At 42.4% G+C, this 17,612-nt stretch overlaps 2 protein-coding genes across 2 annotated transcripts in view; one reads left to right on the top strand and one right to left on the bottom strand.

The window, feature by feature from the left end:
• Positions 1–3,249, top strand: part of CSTF3 (cleavage stimulation factor subunit 3) — a 50,936-nt gene extending 47,687 nt beyond the window's left edge. The window contains exons 18-21 of the mRNA XM_086471936.1: positions 848–1,001; positions 1,393–1,487; positions 1,611–1,671; positions 2,627–3,249. Of these exons, the coding sequence (XP_086328062.1) occupies positions 848–1,001; positions 1,393–1,487; positions 1,611–1,671; positions 2,627–2,829 (513 nt within the window). The 3' untranslated portion in view covers positions 2,830–3,249. The remainder of the gene's footprint in view (positions 1–847; positions 1,002–1,392; positions 1,488–1,610; positions 1,672–2,626) is intronic.
• Positions 3,250–3,323: 74 nt separating this feature from the next.
• Positions 3,324–17,380, bottom strand: TCP11L1 (t-complex 11 like 1). The gene is made up of 9 exons (XM_086471968.1): positions 17,227–17,380; positions 14,328–14,460; positions 11,113–11,233; positions 10,351–10,571; positions 9,122–9,258; positions 8,476–8,672; positions 7,937–8,118; positions 7,095–7,267; positions 3,324–6,881 (listed from the first exon to the last, which is right to left on the bottom strand). Exons 1-9 carry the CDS (start codon positions 17,378–17,380, stop codon positions 6,646–6,648), a joined length of 1,554 nt encoding a protein of 517 aa, XP_086328094.1. The 3' UTR covers positions 3,324–6,645.
• Between the last annotated feature and the right edge of the window lie 232 nt (positions 17,381–17,612).

Here is a 17,612-nt window from a genome sequence, read left to right as displayed (position 1 = left end):
TCTAACTACTATCTCAGTCAAGTGGAAGGCCGTGGCACTTTGGAAAACCACTGGAACAGAATAAAATGTTGATTTTATTTTTTTTTTTTTTAAGCATGATGTAAAATAGGCTGCCGGAGAGGCAGGAACAGCTCTGTTGGAGGAACTGCAGTTTATTTCTTACACAGAAGAGTAATTTTTGAAAATACAGAAGTCACAAAGTTAGCAAAGCACCTGAATTGTTGGTCTTCACAGTCACGAAATAATCTGATAGGTGGAAATAAGAGTCACGTTGAGCCACTGAATACTTTTCTTTGGAAGCAATGGGGACAAAGTTGTTTTGAAGTTACAGGTGTGCTTACAAGAGAGGACATTGTCCTAAATGCCCGCAAGGGGGTGTGTACGGGAGATAGTTCAGCCCTGGGGCCAATTTCTCTTGCTTGTAACATGCCAAAATATGATCCTATTTGAACTGATGCATCATACGCCTGCTGACTGCCTTATACTTTCTTTTTTTCCAGCTAAAGCAATCTAGGGAATGAAATGAGGGAGAAATGATAGTTGTGAAGGCCTGGTGGTCTGCACCTGTTCTCCTAAAGCTTTTTAACCTAAAAAAAGGAGCCACTCAAAAATGACAAATAGGATCCCATTCGGTAACAAAACCAAGTGTTTCCACTCCCAGCTGGGACACTGTAGGACTAAATGTTTAATGAAAACATGCAAGTTTTGCCCAGATGGTCTTCTAAGAGGACATCTGAAGTGACAATGCTGACAAAACAAGTGACTGGTCTAGAGAGGTGTTTTGTTCTGTCATTTAAACAAGCGATGTGATCCCGCCAATTCAGTGCTCTCTAATTGGCTTTCGCAGGATGTCTCCCGTGCCAAGCTGGCAGCTATAATTCCAGACCCTGTGGTTGCACCTTCCATCGTGCCTGTTCTCAAAGATGAAGTAGACAGAAAACCTGAATATCCAAAACCGGACACTCAACAAATGATTCCATTTCAGCCACGACACTTAGCACGTAAGTCAGCTGCTCAGTCAGAAGTGGTTAAACGTCACCTGGCAGCGAGTTAGTAACCTGTGCGTTTCACAGCCCTAATCACAGAGCCTCTCCTGGTCTTCAGTCATCTAAACATGTACTTAAATTTTAGGCTGTTACTTAATTGGATTGCTACAGGCATATGTGTTTTACTTAATGCTAAGGTCGCATGGAAATAAGTACAAGTAGTTTAGGGTCTGGTAAGTGGTAATATACACACTGCTCACAGGCTTCGGATCACTGACTAAACAATAAGTAATTAGTAGTGGCAAAAGTGACAGGGTAGTAATTATTTGCACCAAGTAATAATGCTGCAAAAGCAATTCAAGTCTAGCTGACTTGCACTGGCTTCATACAGTTTCTTTTCCCACAGCTCCAGGTTTACATCCTGTCCCGGGGGGTGTATTCCCTGTTCCACCAGCAGCTGTAGTTCTCATGAAGCTCCTGCCACCTCCTGTTTGTTTTCAGGTTTGTTTTAATGAATTCTGAAAACTTCAGAAAGTTGTAGAAGAGGTTCTGTTTTGACAGAACCACACAGTGTATCGCTCTATTGAAAATAATCCTTAAACTTTTTTTTTGGTAACAAATCAGGGTCCCTTTGTCCAAGTGGATGAGCTCATGGAGATATTTAGAAGATGCAAACTGCCAGACAGTAAGTTACTTGTTCGCTCTGCAGTCTGTGATAGTGCTGCGTACACCTTCGTTTTACATGCGGATAGTGCTGGCTCAACTGCAGCCCTCGCTTACAGATGTGTAATCATTATTTAAGAGTAGGCTGTGGAATTGGCCACGGTTGTAGGCTGGAAACTACATCATCAAAAAGCTGAAAATCAGCTGCTACTTTAGTAACATTTTGGTGGTAACCACGGAAAGAAAGAAACGAAGATTGTCAGAATATCCTTCAGAAGCAGCAAGGCGTTATTTCTAGCAGCGTTGTACCTGTAATGTTAAAGTACAACGGTGCAGTGTCCGAGGCTTTTGGTAGGCATGACTCTGACTGCACAGCGGTGCAGTGCTTGAGAGCAACTCGGGAGCCCTGTTTTCTGAGCTGCTACAGCGAAGGCAGGGTTCTGAAGTACTGAAACAGGACAGACCCGTACGCCAGGCTTGATGTAAACTACGTCAGATGACAATACGCTACTTTTCACCCCTCTCTTAGTTTAAGGAGCAAACAATCAGAAAGCCAGCTGGGATTTAAATTTGTTTTAGAGTGAAAATAAAACATCTATTTAAATTATACAAGGTATTTTTGAAGCTTTCTCTGTTGATCAGCAGAAACTGACTTGCTCTGCATCCGTTCTGATGAATCATGAACCAGTTACGCTGCTTTCCCCGTGGGCCTTCCTGTTCTATTAAGCTTGCAAATGACCTAAATACCTGCGTAAAGGGAGGTCTCAAGCTGAAGCAGCAGCATCTACTTTATAATTAGTGTTCGCCGTAGCTCGGAGTTTCAGACAGTCGAGACTTAATTCTTAACGTCTGTAGGAGAACAGGGTAGGAAGACGTGTCACATTCCAGAAATCTCCACAGCGCCCCTGTTTGCATGCTTGTTCCTCCTCAGGGAATTGAGTTTCACAAATTAAATTGATCTTTTTCTCTTTCTAAAGCTGTCGATGAAGCTGTGCGAATAATTACCGGAGGCCTACCTGAAATAGCTGTGGAAGGCAATGGACCTGTGGAGAATAACGCTATGCTCAATAAGGCTGTTAAGAGACCCCATGAAGACTCTGACGACGACGAGGAGAAAGGATCTGTAGTTCCCCCCGTACACGACATCTACAGAGCACGACAGCAGAAGAGAATCCGGTGAAACACGCCTGGAGTCCTGCTGCGATAGACAAAGACTTGCATTGAGTCCGTCAGTCTCTTAAGAGTCGAGCATTTAAAAAGGGACAGCTGCAAACAAAAAAAATCTTGAAAATGGTTTTGTTACTGTGGTGCCTCTTCTCCCATATGGTTCTTGACCCGACAACAGCCAGAACAACCTTAGAATGTGCTCTGAACAAAACTAGGTTTTCAAAATCAAAAGTGCAAAATGTCAAAACTGCATTTTGTTCTTCAAGGGTGTTCACGTCTACCACTTGAAATCTTGTGGGTTTTCAACAGTTTTATTTTAAAAACTGGATGGCTTATACTTGTGAAGCATTTTTAATTCACATTTTCTGGAAAACAGTTGTTCTCAGTTTGTTCATGTAGTGTCCTGCCTTATTGTCCGTTTTTATTTATGGCAGAATGTATGGAATCTGTTTTGTAGTTGAAAATGGAAAAAAAACATTCCTTTAAAATAAAAGGATATCCATAACATCATGCCTCATTCTGGTTTTATTCAAACACAACAAGTTACTTCTTAAATATTACTCAGCCACTTCAAAAGCAATGTTAATAAGACCATCACAGGAAATTGATCAGAGCATACATATTAGAATTAGCTTTTTTTCCAGTTTTCTAGAGGATACAGTATACTTTTGCTTTTAATTCCATGACTGTTTGAAGAAGACAAACTCAGTACATTTTTCTGATGTGGATTGTCCAGGAGTACTAGCTACCACAGTCTGTTCCTGGATGACTGCATCGGCCTTCCACTGAACGCGCAAAGCTAAATGTTAATCTATCAGCTACAGAGTTTAACCTGTTAGCTTCAGACCAGCTAACAAACAAAACCACCGCCTGGACTTCTGAAGCGGTTTCTAGCCGTACTTTGGAGTCGCTATGCAGAACTGCCCTCGGGGAAGCCCATAAGACCCCCCTGGACTGCAGGAAATTCAGGTACTCGGACAAGTTGCAAAGCAGCCCCAGCCCCAGCCGCGCAGATGACCGTCGCTCAGCGCCCCTGTCTGCCAGACGCGAAGGTGACCCAGCGTCTCTATAACCATCGAAGTGTTCACATGGAGGTAGGCTCTGGCCTGATCAATCCTAGAATTTGTTTTGCTTTGCCGCTTAATCCTATCTCCCTGTTTCTTTTCGAGGGGATGTAGGGAAACTATTTGTCAACCGCTACCGTTAAAAAAAGCAACCTGGGAAAATCGCTAACGTCACTTGCACGTGTGGGCCTTTGTTACAGTCCCTGTAGCCCGTCGCTGGTGGAAGCCCTACGCCACCCGCCCCAGAAGCGCTCGTCGGTCCCTCTGCCTGTACCCCCAAGGTGAGACTGGAGCCAGACGGGGGGGGGCTGCGCTGGCTTCGAGATGAAGCCTTAGGACCAAACCCCTACTGCGAGGAGAGACGGGGCTCTCTGCGTCGACCCTGCGAGCAACATGCATGCCCTGGCGTGAGCACAATCCCTGCCTCGCTGTCAGCGTTGGCAGTCATGGACCGCGGGACCCTGGAGTCCAGAACAGGGCGCAGCCATCTCCTCGATTGAGCAAGTACAATTTTATCTATCCATAATGCAGCCCCGTTCGCTCTGGCGTCAGTCACATACTTTCAAGTTTCACCATGATGATGTTCCTCCCCCCCATCCTTGAGATCATCCCCTACAGCATCTAAATTTTTGTAATTCCCATAAATCACAGGGGCCTTTACAGGCAGCTGCGAGGCAATACTAAAATATCAAGGAACAGCAGCAATTTATAACTTCTGCAACTCTAATTTAACAAAAATGAAACCAGCTTTGTCTCAGTTATTGGTTTTTTGTATCTCTAGCCCTAACCTTTCTGGTAGCTCTTTGTTACACAGACTGCTGAATTCATTTTTTGAAGCTGCAGAGCTGCAGGCTGGGTTTTGAGGTGGATCCTGCACCAATAACAAAGCACGGTAAGCAGATGCTGCAATCTTGAAGACCGCTGTAGTCTCCTTTGTTGAGTCAAACAATGACATAGACATGCCAAAAACTTACTCAGAACTTCTTTTTCTGGCTAACCAACCTACTCATTTTTGAGTTACCAAATACAGGCATCCCTTTTACTATTCGAGTATTTAGCCAAGAGAAAAATCACTTGTCTGAGCTGGTGATCTCTTACAGCGTTTTGGTGGCGTTGTTTTCCCTTGGAAGGGGGTTTGTAATAGATGAGAAAAGATTTGTTTTATAGTTGCACAGGCTAATGAGGAATAAAAGGTCTTGCTTATCCCACCTTCCTCCAGACTCAAAGTTAATGCAGCTATATCCATGCCGACGTTTAAAGAAAAGGGAAGCATCAGCGCTGATTCATAATCAAGTGCTTCCTTCTAGAAGAAGTTCTATTATTTTACTTGACTAGTTGATTAATAAAATGAACCTGGATGTTAGCAATAAAGGGGGCCTTTTATTTATTTATTTTACATAACTTGTTGGTTTGGGGTTTTTTTTTTTAAAGACCACAACACATTCTATTTTGGATAGTCTAGTACTCGGGACACTCACTGTTTATAACTATGAACTCTGCTTTCATAAAGTCATCAAATTTTGATTACTGTAATACAGCATTGTGCTCAACTAGAGGAAAATTTCAAGTGTACTTACCTCCTAGCTGAGTCTGAAATTGCAATAAGGCTGTAAGATCATTGAGCTCTTCTGTGAACACTCATCTGTACAACAGGTAGCTAATTAAATTCAAGACCTACAAATATTTTAAGTTTCAAGAACACCTCTACAAAATGAAAAAAATCTTCTACTGAAAATATTCCCTGTATATTCTAACTAACATCAAATCACTCACTTCTCACAGTACATTAAAATCACTTTTACTTCCGATAGTGCTCTGCACTTCCTGGGTATTTTTGAAGACATGATTGAATATGCAACCATCTCCAGTAGTAGTTTTAAAAAAACAAGTAAAATTTTCAGCCTTAAGTTTCACACACTTTAAATCCACCTTCTGAAAATGACAAAGATTTACTTTAAAATTAGTATTTCACATAAAAAGGAGTAAAACTAGCAAAAAAAAGGTAAGAAATGCCACTTTTATCAAAACTTTTTAGCTCTGCCCTTCTGAAGTCTTTACAAGAGATAAATACAGCTGCAATCTATAAGATTGCCACCTTTGTAAGTACTGTACATAGCAGAGGACAGTTACCCAATAACCAGAAAATTTGCTACAAAAATATATTATGTTTTGTAACATCTGCAGGTAAACAGCAAAAAAATGCTATTAAAAATGCAGTAAAATGCAGAAAAAACTAGTAGACTACATACTAACCATAATGTTACAATAAAGTGCTGTTTGGCTTTGTTTTTTGCCTGTTAAAGTTTCTTTTATCTAGAAGTTAAGTGTTCTTCTGAAGTCTTTAAAGTATGATTTATTTTTTTTTAAAAGCCAAATCACCCCTTCTGGGAAGGACCACTGCTAATCTGCCCTGGATTAATTAAACTAAATTCACGGTAAATTAGAGTAAAATGCCCTAAAATGAGCCACTTAAATACAAAGTTTGGTTCTTAAACTTGTCCTACCTAGCATCAGCTCAAAAATCTAAAAATTGCAGCCAGAAAACTACCAAGACACCCCCCCCCCGGTTGCATACTTAGATTAAAAATGCATCTTTCATTATTTCCTTCAGAACCCCTTTTGCATCTCACGTATTTTCCTCAACAGTCATCACTAGTGAATTAAAAGGAACCAGTATTTACACGGAAAGCTGTTTTCCTAGACAAATATTGGTGCATTTTTTTAACATAGCTGACAATACCGTATTGGTAACGTACAAACTGGTTTTACGATTCTTCTGACTTCCCTACAAGTTGGGATTCTTCCTTAGTCAGTATTTTGCCAAGGACTGCATCATAGTAAGGGCTGAAGACCATTTTGTTGTAGTTGACAAGACGAACATACTTGACAGCAATCTCTTCCAGCTCTCTTTGAATGGGGCCTAATCCTCCAGGAAGAGCAGGTAATGATTTCTGGTGACTAGATGCAAGATAATTCTCCAGAAACTTTTGAATTCGAGCATCTGGAAAAATTGGACCAAGGGTTTTGGTTTGTTTTCAGAAGAGACAGTCAATTAGAAATAGTGTATATCTCACATAAAATACAGAAAGCCTGAACATAGTAAACGAGTGTTTGAAGCAGACGGAACGAGAAACCACGCATGACATGCCACCAACAGTTTGCCACAGACAGACGAGTGAGCACTTGAGAACAGAGCATTTTTGTCAAAGCGTACCTATTAGCTTGCATATGGTGTTCTCGGGACTGGCCACCGCTTGGATCTGTCCTTTAAGCACAGTTTCTCTCTCGGCTGAGAACGGTGTAAACCCGTGCTGGGACAGGGAGCTGTTAACTTCAGCACACACCTTTTCACCGACGGTAGCCAAAGCCTCCTTCAGGTTAAAGGACCTAGGGAACATGGAGCAGAGGATTACTTAGCTGTTTTAGTTATTCACTTTTGCCCCCCTTTTAAGAATAAGCTATCCGATTAGAGTTGCCTTATTTATAAAAGGTAATGGAAGAAGCATAACCTAGATAAAGCCCGAACTGTAAAAAATAATACATTTTATAGATATGAAAAACAAAGTTGAGATCTAAACCAAGGAGGTAGGATAGCATTAAATATTTCCAGCCTGAGCAACCCATACAAATGAGAGATGACTTTCTGCCTCCACTGACAGCTCTGACTAATCCAAACCCCAGTTACTAACCCATGATGTGCACAGCAGTCACTCCGAAGCGGCAGGCAGCTTACTGCACCACACACATTGTCGAGGGAGCCTGGCCCAGCCCGTGAGCACGGTGAGCTGCTTGCGCTCTCGGGTGCCAGCCAGGCATCATGAAAAACGTACTCTGAGAAACGGAGCACGCACATACCAGAAAATAACAGAGAAAGAAAAGGCAGTTCTGTCTGAGTAAGCTGAATAAAAACTGTCAGCCTGGGCTCATAAAAAGCCCTCATCACTGCCTCTACATATCCCGTGGTCCACAGCCAGAGAGAGGCTTAAACTGATTATTTACACGGGTGAAAACAGAACTACACCTGCCTCTGTGTGACTAGGCCCATTCAGTACTCACGGAAGATGCATTCCTGCCAGCAGCACCTTGACAATGGTTTTGATTTTCTCAGCAAATCCAGGCACATCAACAAGTGCCGAGCCTGCTGCGCTGAACGTGACCAGTAGGACTGTCCCAATCAAGACGAGCTGCTCCAGCTCCAGCTGTATTTCCTGAAAGCGGGTCTGGTCCATCAGCACTGTCTGCAAAGAACGAGGAAGCCAGCACAGAGTAAAGTCAGTAAGCTGGGCCGTGAAGGGACACCGTCATGCCTACCTGTTCGCAGCAGTGGAGACAAGACAAAGACACAGAAAGAGCAACACATGCTCAGCAGGCAAGTTATCAGGAACAAAATGAAAAGAATTAACTCCTCTTTTCCAACTAAGTAAGATTCAATACTGAAAAAGAAGTACCTAAGAGCTACAAGAACTCTCAATCAAGAAATAAATGTTTTAGCATTGTACTTGTTGCAAGGCTACAAATCCAAACAGCTTCTGTTATACCCCAGAACCAGAAGAGTAGAACAAGCACAGAAATCAATTTTTCTGTTAAATACCTACTTCTGGAAAAGGCCTGTTTACATGATCCCACTTTAGGAGCTTCAGATAGGCCTGATTTTGCACAGCAGTGGAGCGCAAGGCGGAAGCTCCACCAGTGGCACCATCACCACTACAGTGGGCAGGCAACGTTTTACATCTCAGCGTTGCAAGATCATCTGCTGCTTCTTGCAACCACCTTGTGACAAGGTCTAAAGAATCTGGAAAAGCAGGGAAAAAAAAAAAAAAATCTTGGTAAGAAAATTCCTTTTCAAAGTTAGTTTTTTTCCACCCATAATCTCCAAATAGTCCCATTAGTTACTATTACTAATACCCACGGTATCAGTTATTGACATGCATTTCATTTGTTGCATTAAGCAGAACATCTAAACCGAAATAAAAACCACACAGCTACAGGAGACTGGAGGTGAGATGACGCTAGGTAAGCATGCCCTACGCTGTACCGAAATGAAACTGAACTCCAGTGTACTAAGTGCAGAACTGTTATTCCGGCAGATTTTTCAAACCACAGTTTTGGGACACAAGCTGTCATTTACCATATGAACTGTAGAACTTATAAAAAAGTCTGATTTCTTTTCATGATCTACAAGCACAGACACACATTTTACTGGGAGGTCAGAAGGGAAGAAAGAAAGGAACAAAGTCATACTTGGCTGTTTCTCAAGAAACTCCTGAAACTTCCTTCTTTCATATTCAGCAGACTGCTGCATTAATTTTGGCCTAATACTACTGACAGCGAAGTTTGCCATATCCATTTTCATTAGGTCTAATACAGAGAAAATTGCTCTAAACAAACAAACAGAAAAAGTTATTCAAGGCAGCCGATGTTTAAGAGGTACTATTTACAAGATTTATTACAGATTGTCTAAGGAAAGAGCAAAAACATGCATGGGAAACATTAACAGGGTGCTTAGCCATTGAAAAGCACGAGACAGAGAGAAAGCTTGAGCAAGCACGTACATGCATGCATGTGCCTCTTCCATAAATCTTGCTCTCCTATAAAAAACCCTCCATGGAATTAACTTTACTAGCTCCGTAGATTCTATTTCCCAGTATGTGCAATATTGTATGTTGAATACTTAAAAAGACATCTGGGTTTCCAAGCTTGCATATTATCTCTGTTGGCAGCCTATAAAGCCAACCTCAGTGGGAAGTAAATAATCAGACCCAAGGGGATAAAAAGAAAAGAAAACAAACAAACAAACCAAAAAACAAAAAACCACCACCAAAGAAAAACACCTTAATTTCAAAGCAACCTAATTCCTGCTGGCAATATTTCTGCCAAGTCAATCCTGAACTCTTGGAAGCTTATTGAATTAGAAAACAAAAAGGTTAATGAAATTCCTTTTAACTATTGAGAACTTGTGCTGTTCAACTGAGAACACGGTGACAAAGCAGAAGCCTCTGTGCTCCCAGGTGTGGTATGCACACTCCCTGCAGAACTGAAAGGATATTATACAGGGAGTGGGGTGGCAGGTAAAGAGAGCTCAGCTTGAGGGAAAGGACGAACCAGCTGGAGAACAGTAATACCGTTTTCCCTATGCTCCTGCTTGCTTTTTTTCCCCTTCTGCTGTTGATATTAAATTTGGATACAAACTGACTGTTCACCTGCTCTCTTAAGGCTTATACGCATTTGGCATTTAAGCAAATATCCTCCAGTGACATGCAGGAGACAGACAAATACTCCAATTTACCAGAACAACGATGGTCCTTGTTAAAGACTTCTGGAGTATCCCTCCCCTTCACACCCACAACTATGTCCCTTTCCCTATCGCTCTTCTTTTTCTACAAAGATTTGCAGGTTGCCCTGCTGGGAACACTGCCCACGTCTAAAATTAAGGAACCCTCAACATGACTTAATGAATACCATTTCAGTACCTGAACAGAGGAACTATTTCATTAATCTCTTTCAGTTTCTTAATTTCTTCATCTCGAGCTGGAGCACAGAGAGTCCCCATCATCCCAATAACAAACTCAACCAACTTAGAAATGTCAAGGGCCCCGTTCTCTGCCTCCTGTTTTATCAAATCCAGATCAAGAACTTCTGTAATCTGGCTTCTCAGTCTAGTGTGACCAGGCAACAAGAAGGACAGGAGATTCTGAAATTGAAAGTTTTTAACAGTGCATTAGTTCTACATATCAAAGACTACCAAGATCAAAACAGTTATTGAACCACTTTTTATTTAAACTGATTACCCTTTAAAAATGGAAACTCTTTTTAACCAACCATTCACCAACTCCAAACGTTTCTCCTCATTCTGTATGATACTGAAGTTTCTAAGCAGTAAACACTCTGTTGTACAGATCATACTTAAAGACTACTGTGCTTGGTTCTGTCAGCCCAGCGTTGGGGCACCTCGCTGATTCCGTAACTAATACCGCTGTCATAACATGAAGGAAGCTTGGAATTGTGAAACTAGCGTTACTTACCTTTTAATTATCTTCCTTAGTTTTGCATTTGTTTTTACATTCAAATTCCTCCTCTGGGGTTATGCCACTTACGTATGTTCACAGATAATGATACAGTAATGAAAAAGATCAAGAGTCCTTTATGAAAGGCCAAATTTCAACCACTTTTGCTCGTTCATATCAACGCAGATACTCAAATTCAATCATTACCTTGATATCACATCATCTTACCTCTTTAATTTCTCCCAATAGTTTAATTGCATGGTCATATGTCGGTGGATCTTCCTTTAGCTGAGCTTCCAGACAATCCCAGAAAGCTTTATGCACAATATCTCTTACTTTTTTTTCTAAGCTGTAGGTAAATATGACCAGTTAAAAAGAATTACACTTGTCTCTGCAACCACCTTACAAAGATAACCTGCAGCTCCTGAAGAACAGGATGTAATAATATGAATATAATGTAACAATGAATATATGAAGCTTAACAGAGAAGAGATCTGTCATTTTAAGTTACTCAGAAAAGCAAGAAAAACTGGACACAGGATTTGTAATGGCTTATATCCTAATAAAGGGTTACACACAAGCAAAGGTAGCTTAAAATCCTTGCAAGTATCTATCATACGCTACCTCTAAACTAAAGAACTAGAAGAAAAAAAAAAAACAACACAAAGAAACCACAGAAAATTACAGCTTGTCTTCAAAAGACCAGTATTCATGTTCCTTTCAAAAGTCTCACTAAGTAAATGCAATTCTACTAGGTAAAATTCATTAAGTAAACCTAACAGAAATGACCTCCCCGACACAAAAGTTTCGGCATTTCAACACATAAATATTGCAACTACACTGAGATAAAGGCCAAGTTCAGTTTGTGTAAAAAAAAAAAATAAATACACGAATTCCACTGCCTCAGTACCAAGTCCTAATGCAAAATACTGCAAGTTACTCCTCCTCAGCAGGCAGGCTCCTATACACACCAGCTTGAACTGCAGCGCTGAAGAAGTCAAGCGCTCGTGCGTACGCTCACGCACACCAAGAAGGCCCCCCCCAAACACCAGGTGCCCAAGGCTCTGGCTCCACGTGCAGCTGAGGCTCAGGCAGTGCCCAGAGGCACTTATGCCCTGTGGCCCTCTACGAGTAGCTAAAACGTGCTCTACTGACAGCGTCTGCAACGGCAAATGCAGTCCCAGCTGCTTTCTCCTCCAGCTTGTCTACAGGTACATTCAAGCTCGAGACACACAAAACCCCCAGGTTTAATGCAAGGAAGATTCCAGGGTCCCTCTTCAAGCAACACCTGAATGACTGCTCTTTCTTTTCCAGGTGGTAGACAGCTGTATACAGAACCCCCAAAGCCAAATACAGGGACCTTGTACTGGAGCAGGCCTGGCCCACGACAAGGCCCAGGCGCTCCTCGGCAGGGTGACGGCTGCAATACATCTGTTTCTGTGATCAGGTGAAGAGATGCAATTCAGCCGCTCTGGTGAACAACTACAGCCACTGCTCAGCATCAGTGAGCAAATGCATCCAGCCTTCCAAAGTACAGCACAGGTCCCCAACTCTTTTCCTCCTTTTTCTTTTTGAAGGGGGTGTGGAAAGAAGAAAGGATGGAAAAAAGAAAACATGCTAAAATCCTTCTTCCCTGAAAAAAGCCGAGATCAATTTTATGGCACTGAGGCCTACCAGAAAAGCCATCCACTACCACAGCACATTTTCACACGAGAAATCCATGTGAAGGAACACGGAGCAGGAGCAGACACTGAATAGAACAGCGCTCTCTTAACTGTGGGACTTTAGATGAAGGATTTAGTCTCAACTGTTAGCTGCTGAGAGGAAAACATCTGATGGAAGTTCCCCCAAAAGATGCTGAGATAGAGAAGATAATGAGGAATGGGGAGAAGGAGCTTTGCATGTCTCAGACGTGCTCTCCAAATGCTTGCTCCAGAGGCAGCACGTGTGCAGGCGAGAGACTGGTCCCAGTTCATGGGGCCACACATGAATTGCATGCGACCTGCAAGCAAGGCAACGAAGGAGGGCCGGACCATGCTGCCTGGGTCTGTCTAACAGACGAGGCACGCACTGACAGACGGTGCTCAGAAGACACATCAAATCATTGCTTGAGCTCTAAAATATGTGAGTCTTGATGGACAACAGAGATGTCTATTGTCATGTGGTAGCTCAGTTAAATGAATGTTGTTTGTCCTCAGCACTTAACGGGGCCACGAATCAATTTCCTACCAGCTCAGAGGCTAAGACAAGTGACAAAGTGTGGCAAAGACCCTCATCTGCTCCATTCAACCCTTCCTGAAAGACAATTCCTGCTGGGACCAGACCACAAAGTTCAGTGAATTTAACAGCATAAGCCCACTTTCACTGGTCACTGTTGTCTAGCAGTTAGTAGTCCACAGCCATTAATAACACACCACCAGTGTCAGAGCTGGGAAGAGCACAACAGTCCAGGTGAGAAGATGAGACTGTTCCCATTACTGCCTTGTCAGCCAGGAACAAATCTAGTTCCAAGCAACATCCTCTCATTACCAATGCTAACGGGAACCACTGTCAGTGTGTTTTGGTGGTGACGGGCATCAGACCTTTTGTCTCACTACGACCAATTTCTATAGAGGACAACCAATGCCAGTCTTCTAAGAGCCACCTGCAGCATATTTTTCTGCAGCACCCACGAAGGTAATGTGCTCTAGGGTCTCTGTCTCAAATGCAGACACCTACAGACATCACTGGTTCCAATGTGGACCAAGGTCCTTCCATGAAATATGCACACACTTTGACAGATCAACCCAGGAAACGCAGTTAGCCGCATCTCTCTGTGCGTGAAAGAAAAAGGAACAGCAGACAAAGCATCTGTAGATAGGACTGGGTCAGCTACACTGGGCAGTATGTGACCAGACATCAAGGTTTCATCTGCTCTCCCTCTCCTCTCTCAGCAGGGCATAGAATTACTGTAGGTCAATCAGAGAAGGAAAGACTTCAAATTTAAAAGGAGCAAGGACTAACCTAATAAAACTAAGGAATCTCTTCCCCAAAAATCCCTGGAGAAACGGACAGAAAAAAGCTAAAATGATGAGTTTCATCTTACTCCCACAAGTAGCAAAAGCAAAAAAAGATGCTCAGAGCACTACCTGCACCTGCAGCCAGACTTGAGTATTCAGAAGACTGCAGTTCCAGACTCCTGGGACAAGGGGACACTGACAGAAACCACACCACACTGGGATTTGCACCACACATGCCCAAACAATTACTCCAAGAGGTTCACCTTTCACACACACACATTTCTGGGGAAGCAGAACTGCACTCTTACCACCTTATGTTCTCTCCTACCTCCTGCCAGGCACAGCCAGACAAGATACTAGTCAGAGCCTTTATCTGATCCACTAGAGCTGTTCTGCAGTTCTACAAATGCAAATTTATTTATGTACCTATTTGGTAAGTCTTACCTGTGCTCTGGTAATTCAGCTGGTTTTATCTGGAAGTCTCCGTTAACAACGATTTCATGCGCTAATGCCATGTTGGTTACTCCCTTAGCTGTTTCCATGAGCTCTTCTATTGACACAGGCCGAGGAGGACTGGCTGCAACATAAATTAAACTGTCAGGCAGTTATCCATAAAAGTCTGTGGAAAAAAGTCTGCTAATACTTTTGGACCCTTTCCACTCTCTTGACAGTACAGAGGGCCAAAAGACAGTATCATCTGAAGATTCTTCTTCTTTCATTCCCTTCCTTTCCCAGCTGGTGGATTCCATGTCACATGTTTGCAGTATTACAGAAAACAAAGGAGTGAACCCCAGTTGATATTCTGGGCTCAGCAGGTCAGTTGCTTCCAAGTTCAATCAAGCGCTTTTAAGAAAAAAAAAAAACAAACCAAATAAAACCCACACCCAAATCCCCAATTCTTTAGGACTGCTTAATAGCATCTTAGCATCTTTCTCCATAGTATAGGAAGAAATTATTAAAAATCATAGCATTTTCATGGCATTATTTCCCCCATTATCGTGCAGATGTTGCCATTTCAATTTTATATTTTTCAAGGAAGTGACTTCACCTCTAAAGCAGTTGGCAAACAAACAACCATTAACACTAAGTAATAACACACTAGTAGCTAATTATTCTCACTACTTCCAGTGCAACTGGCACTTCTCCAAACTATTTCTTTTCGTTAGACGGCATCATCTAAGCAAGAGAGGACAGCCCCAGCCCCAATGCCTAAGACCTCTTCCTCTGGCAGGCATTTGGGACCGGCAAGGATGGGCAACCAGCTTCACATTGGGCCCTGGAGCATACAAGCAAGTAGGAGGACATGCCAAACCTGAAAAAACAGGCCAGTTTTCATTAGGCAGGAGACAAAGGTAGTGACTGACTGCAGAAATCTAGAAGGTAGAACAGGGACAGTTTCAGAAAACTTAATTTGCTTCCTGGATGCACTGGGAATTGAGGCTCCTAATTGTTCTGGACTACGTAACATCATCCTCCTGGGACGCTAATGGCATGGCTGTAGCGCAGGAAGAGCCACAGCCCCAAAACCAAGTCGACATAAAGGCAGAGAAGGTGCAGGATGTAGGCCATGCTGGTTAGGGGAGTAATCCCATCCCCGTTGAAGCCAACTGAAACCTGTCGCCACTGACTCTTTGTAGTAAAGTTTCCTCCTAGCTGTGCTAGCATCAGGGCGAGCAGTGCATGTGGGTGCCCTGCAACGCCTTGCCAGAAGTCAGGGCAAGCACCACAGCTCTTCCCTGGTCAAGGTATCTGAGAAAAAGGAGAAGGCTAGGTCATCAGAGTTCTCAGGTGAGGCAGGCAAGAATGGCAAGGTTCATCTCAGCAACTCCAGAAAACACAGAGTAGAGCAGAAGGGAGGAAAGAGCCACAACAGAATTGATGGATCGATTCCTCTCTGTAGTTCATTCACCTCAACTACAGTCCAGGCATAGGAGCAACACACTAATTCCCAAAACAAAGGAAACCAACCCGGGATCTTCACAGGCTGGGTTCGCTGAAACATGTTTTAGGCAAACTATCATGACTGCCTCATTTGAGAAACCAGTGTGACCTAACTTAAGCTAAAAACATAGAAAAGGTCCTTTAAACGTAACTGTCTGTCACTTGTCCGTCATTCAGAGCTATTCCAAGTATACACAGTATGGTTCCAATGTGCTAATTTTTCACTAATATCTTGCTCTTTCTGTGCAGCCCAAACCCCTTATTTCCTTCTGCTTGGAGCTTAATCTTGCATAGTGACTTTGAGAACACAGCAAGGATTGATATTCTGAGAAGAACCCGCAGACCAACAAAGTTCACAGCTGAATGAGAGTGCTCTTGTCCGACTGCCAAATGACTTCACTCTAGCAGTGGATGCACTAAGAGCTTTCACTTACCAAAGAATGCTCTTAAATCACGTTACTTCTTTCTCTTATTATATCTGCTCCCTTACAAAAGGGGAGGGCTTGAGATCAGTGACTTCTTTGTGGTACAATGCAGTGCAAGACTATGATATGCATTTTACTTTCACGTGTTCATAGCCTCTCTCCATACATACACCACACTTCCTATCAGGCAACCAGCAAGACATAAGAACATAAACTCCCTCAGAACACCTCTGTGAAACATGACACTAAACACCACACTGAACCTCAATAATAAACACTACTAAAAATAAAAAGAATGCAACAAATAAAACGTTACATGCTGAGACACTCTCTATGGAAATTTGGAACTAGTTATCTGAGCAATTCTGCCTCTGAATTGAATCCCTGGGACCAGAAAACTTCCCTTGGTTTTATCTATAGATTTGCCAGAAATAGTTGGTAGCCATATTGCACCCAGCTCCTCACGGTAAAAACAGAATGACAAAGAAAAATATGCCCTAGGAATAAACTTAAAATACGCAGTCCTGCTTGACACTAGAAGTATATTCAATCCTAATACTACAACTTCCCATCTGTACTGGGAGGGGGATGACAGGACATTACTTTGTTGATAACAACCTTCCTTGCTCTGCAGTAGAAACAGAGGCTGCAACAATCCAGAAGGCTCAGCTGATAATGCAAACAGCAGCAACAGTTTAGCTGGAACACACTGGAGCGGCGCTCATCCTTTCTGTGAGTGCAGATACGCAAAGGCATTTAAGATACATGTGGCTCAGAGCAACATGGTTATTGTGTACAATTACGTACTGAACCAAAATGGTGTTACAAACAGCTTTAAAGCAAATGATCAGCAGTCACACAATACTTAGCTGCAAAAGTCAAACTTGCACAACATGCTATAAAACACTAGGATTGTCTCCACCAAAAAATTATAGAATTTACTTTTTATTTTTTTTTCATCAAGAAGTTTGGCTTACACTTTGGTGTATCATCTCTGTGCAACCCTGGAGCACTCTGTCGTATTCTTTTTCTGATAGACTGATCCGGGTTGTCCAAGCTCTCCTCTTGACCATCCTCCAAGCCACTCGACTTTTCTTCACTTGAATGTGGCTTGTCAGGATTCTGAGACATTTTCAGTTGGTTCTTTTCAGAAAAGGAAAATAAAAGGATGAAAAAGGGAATGAATAAGTGTTTTCTGACACGGCTGAGTGGGTAAACATCACCGGGAGTTCTCCTGATTAAGAAAAAATTAGGACTGAAAGAATTCTTATGAAGAATTATGTGATGTCATTCCCATAATGCTAGGGGACCTGGACTCAATGACTCACTTCTCATCTTGCACAAAACGGGATGCTTTCAACAC

This window comes from Leptosomus discolor, chromosome 12 (genome assembly GCF_034619465.1).
Source record: "Leptosomus discolor isolate bLepDis1 chromosome 12, bLepDis1.hap2, whole genome shotgun sequence".
Taxonomy (NCBI): Eukaryota; Metazoa; Chordata; class Aves; order Leptosomiformes; family Leptosomidae; genus Leptosomus; species Leptosomus discolor.
This window is presented reverse-complemented; position numbering and strand designations above follow the sequence as displayed.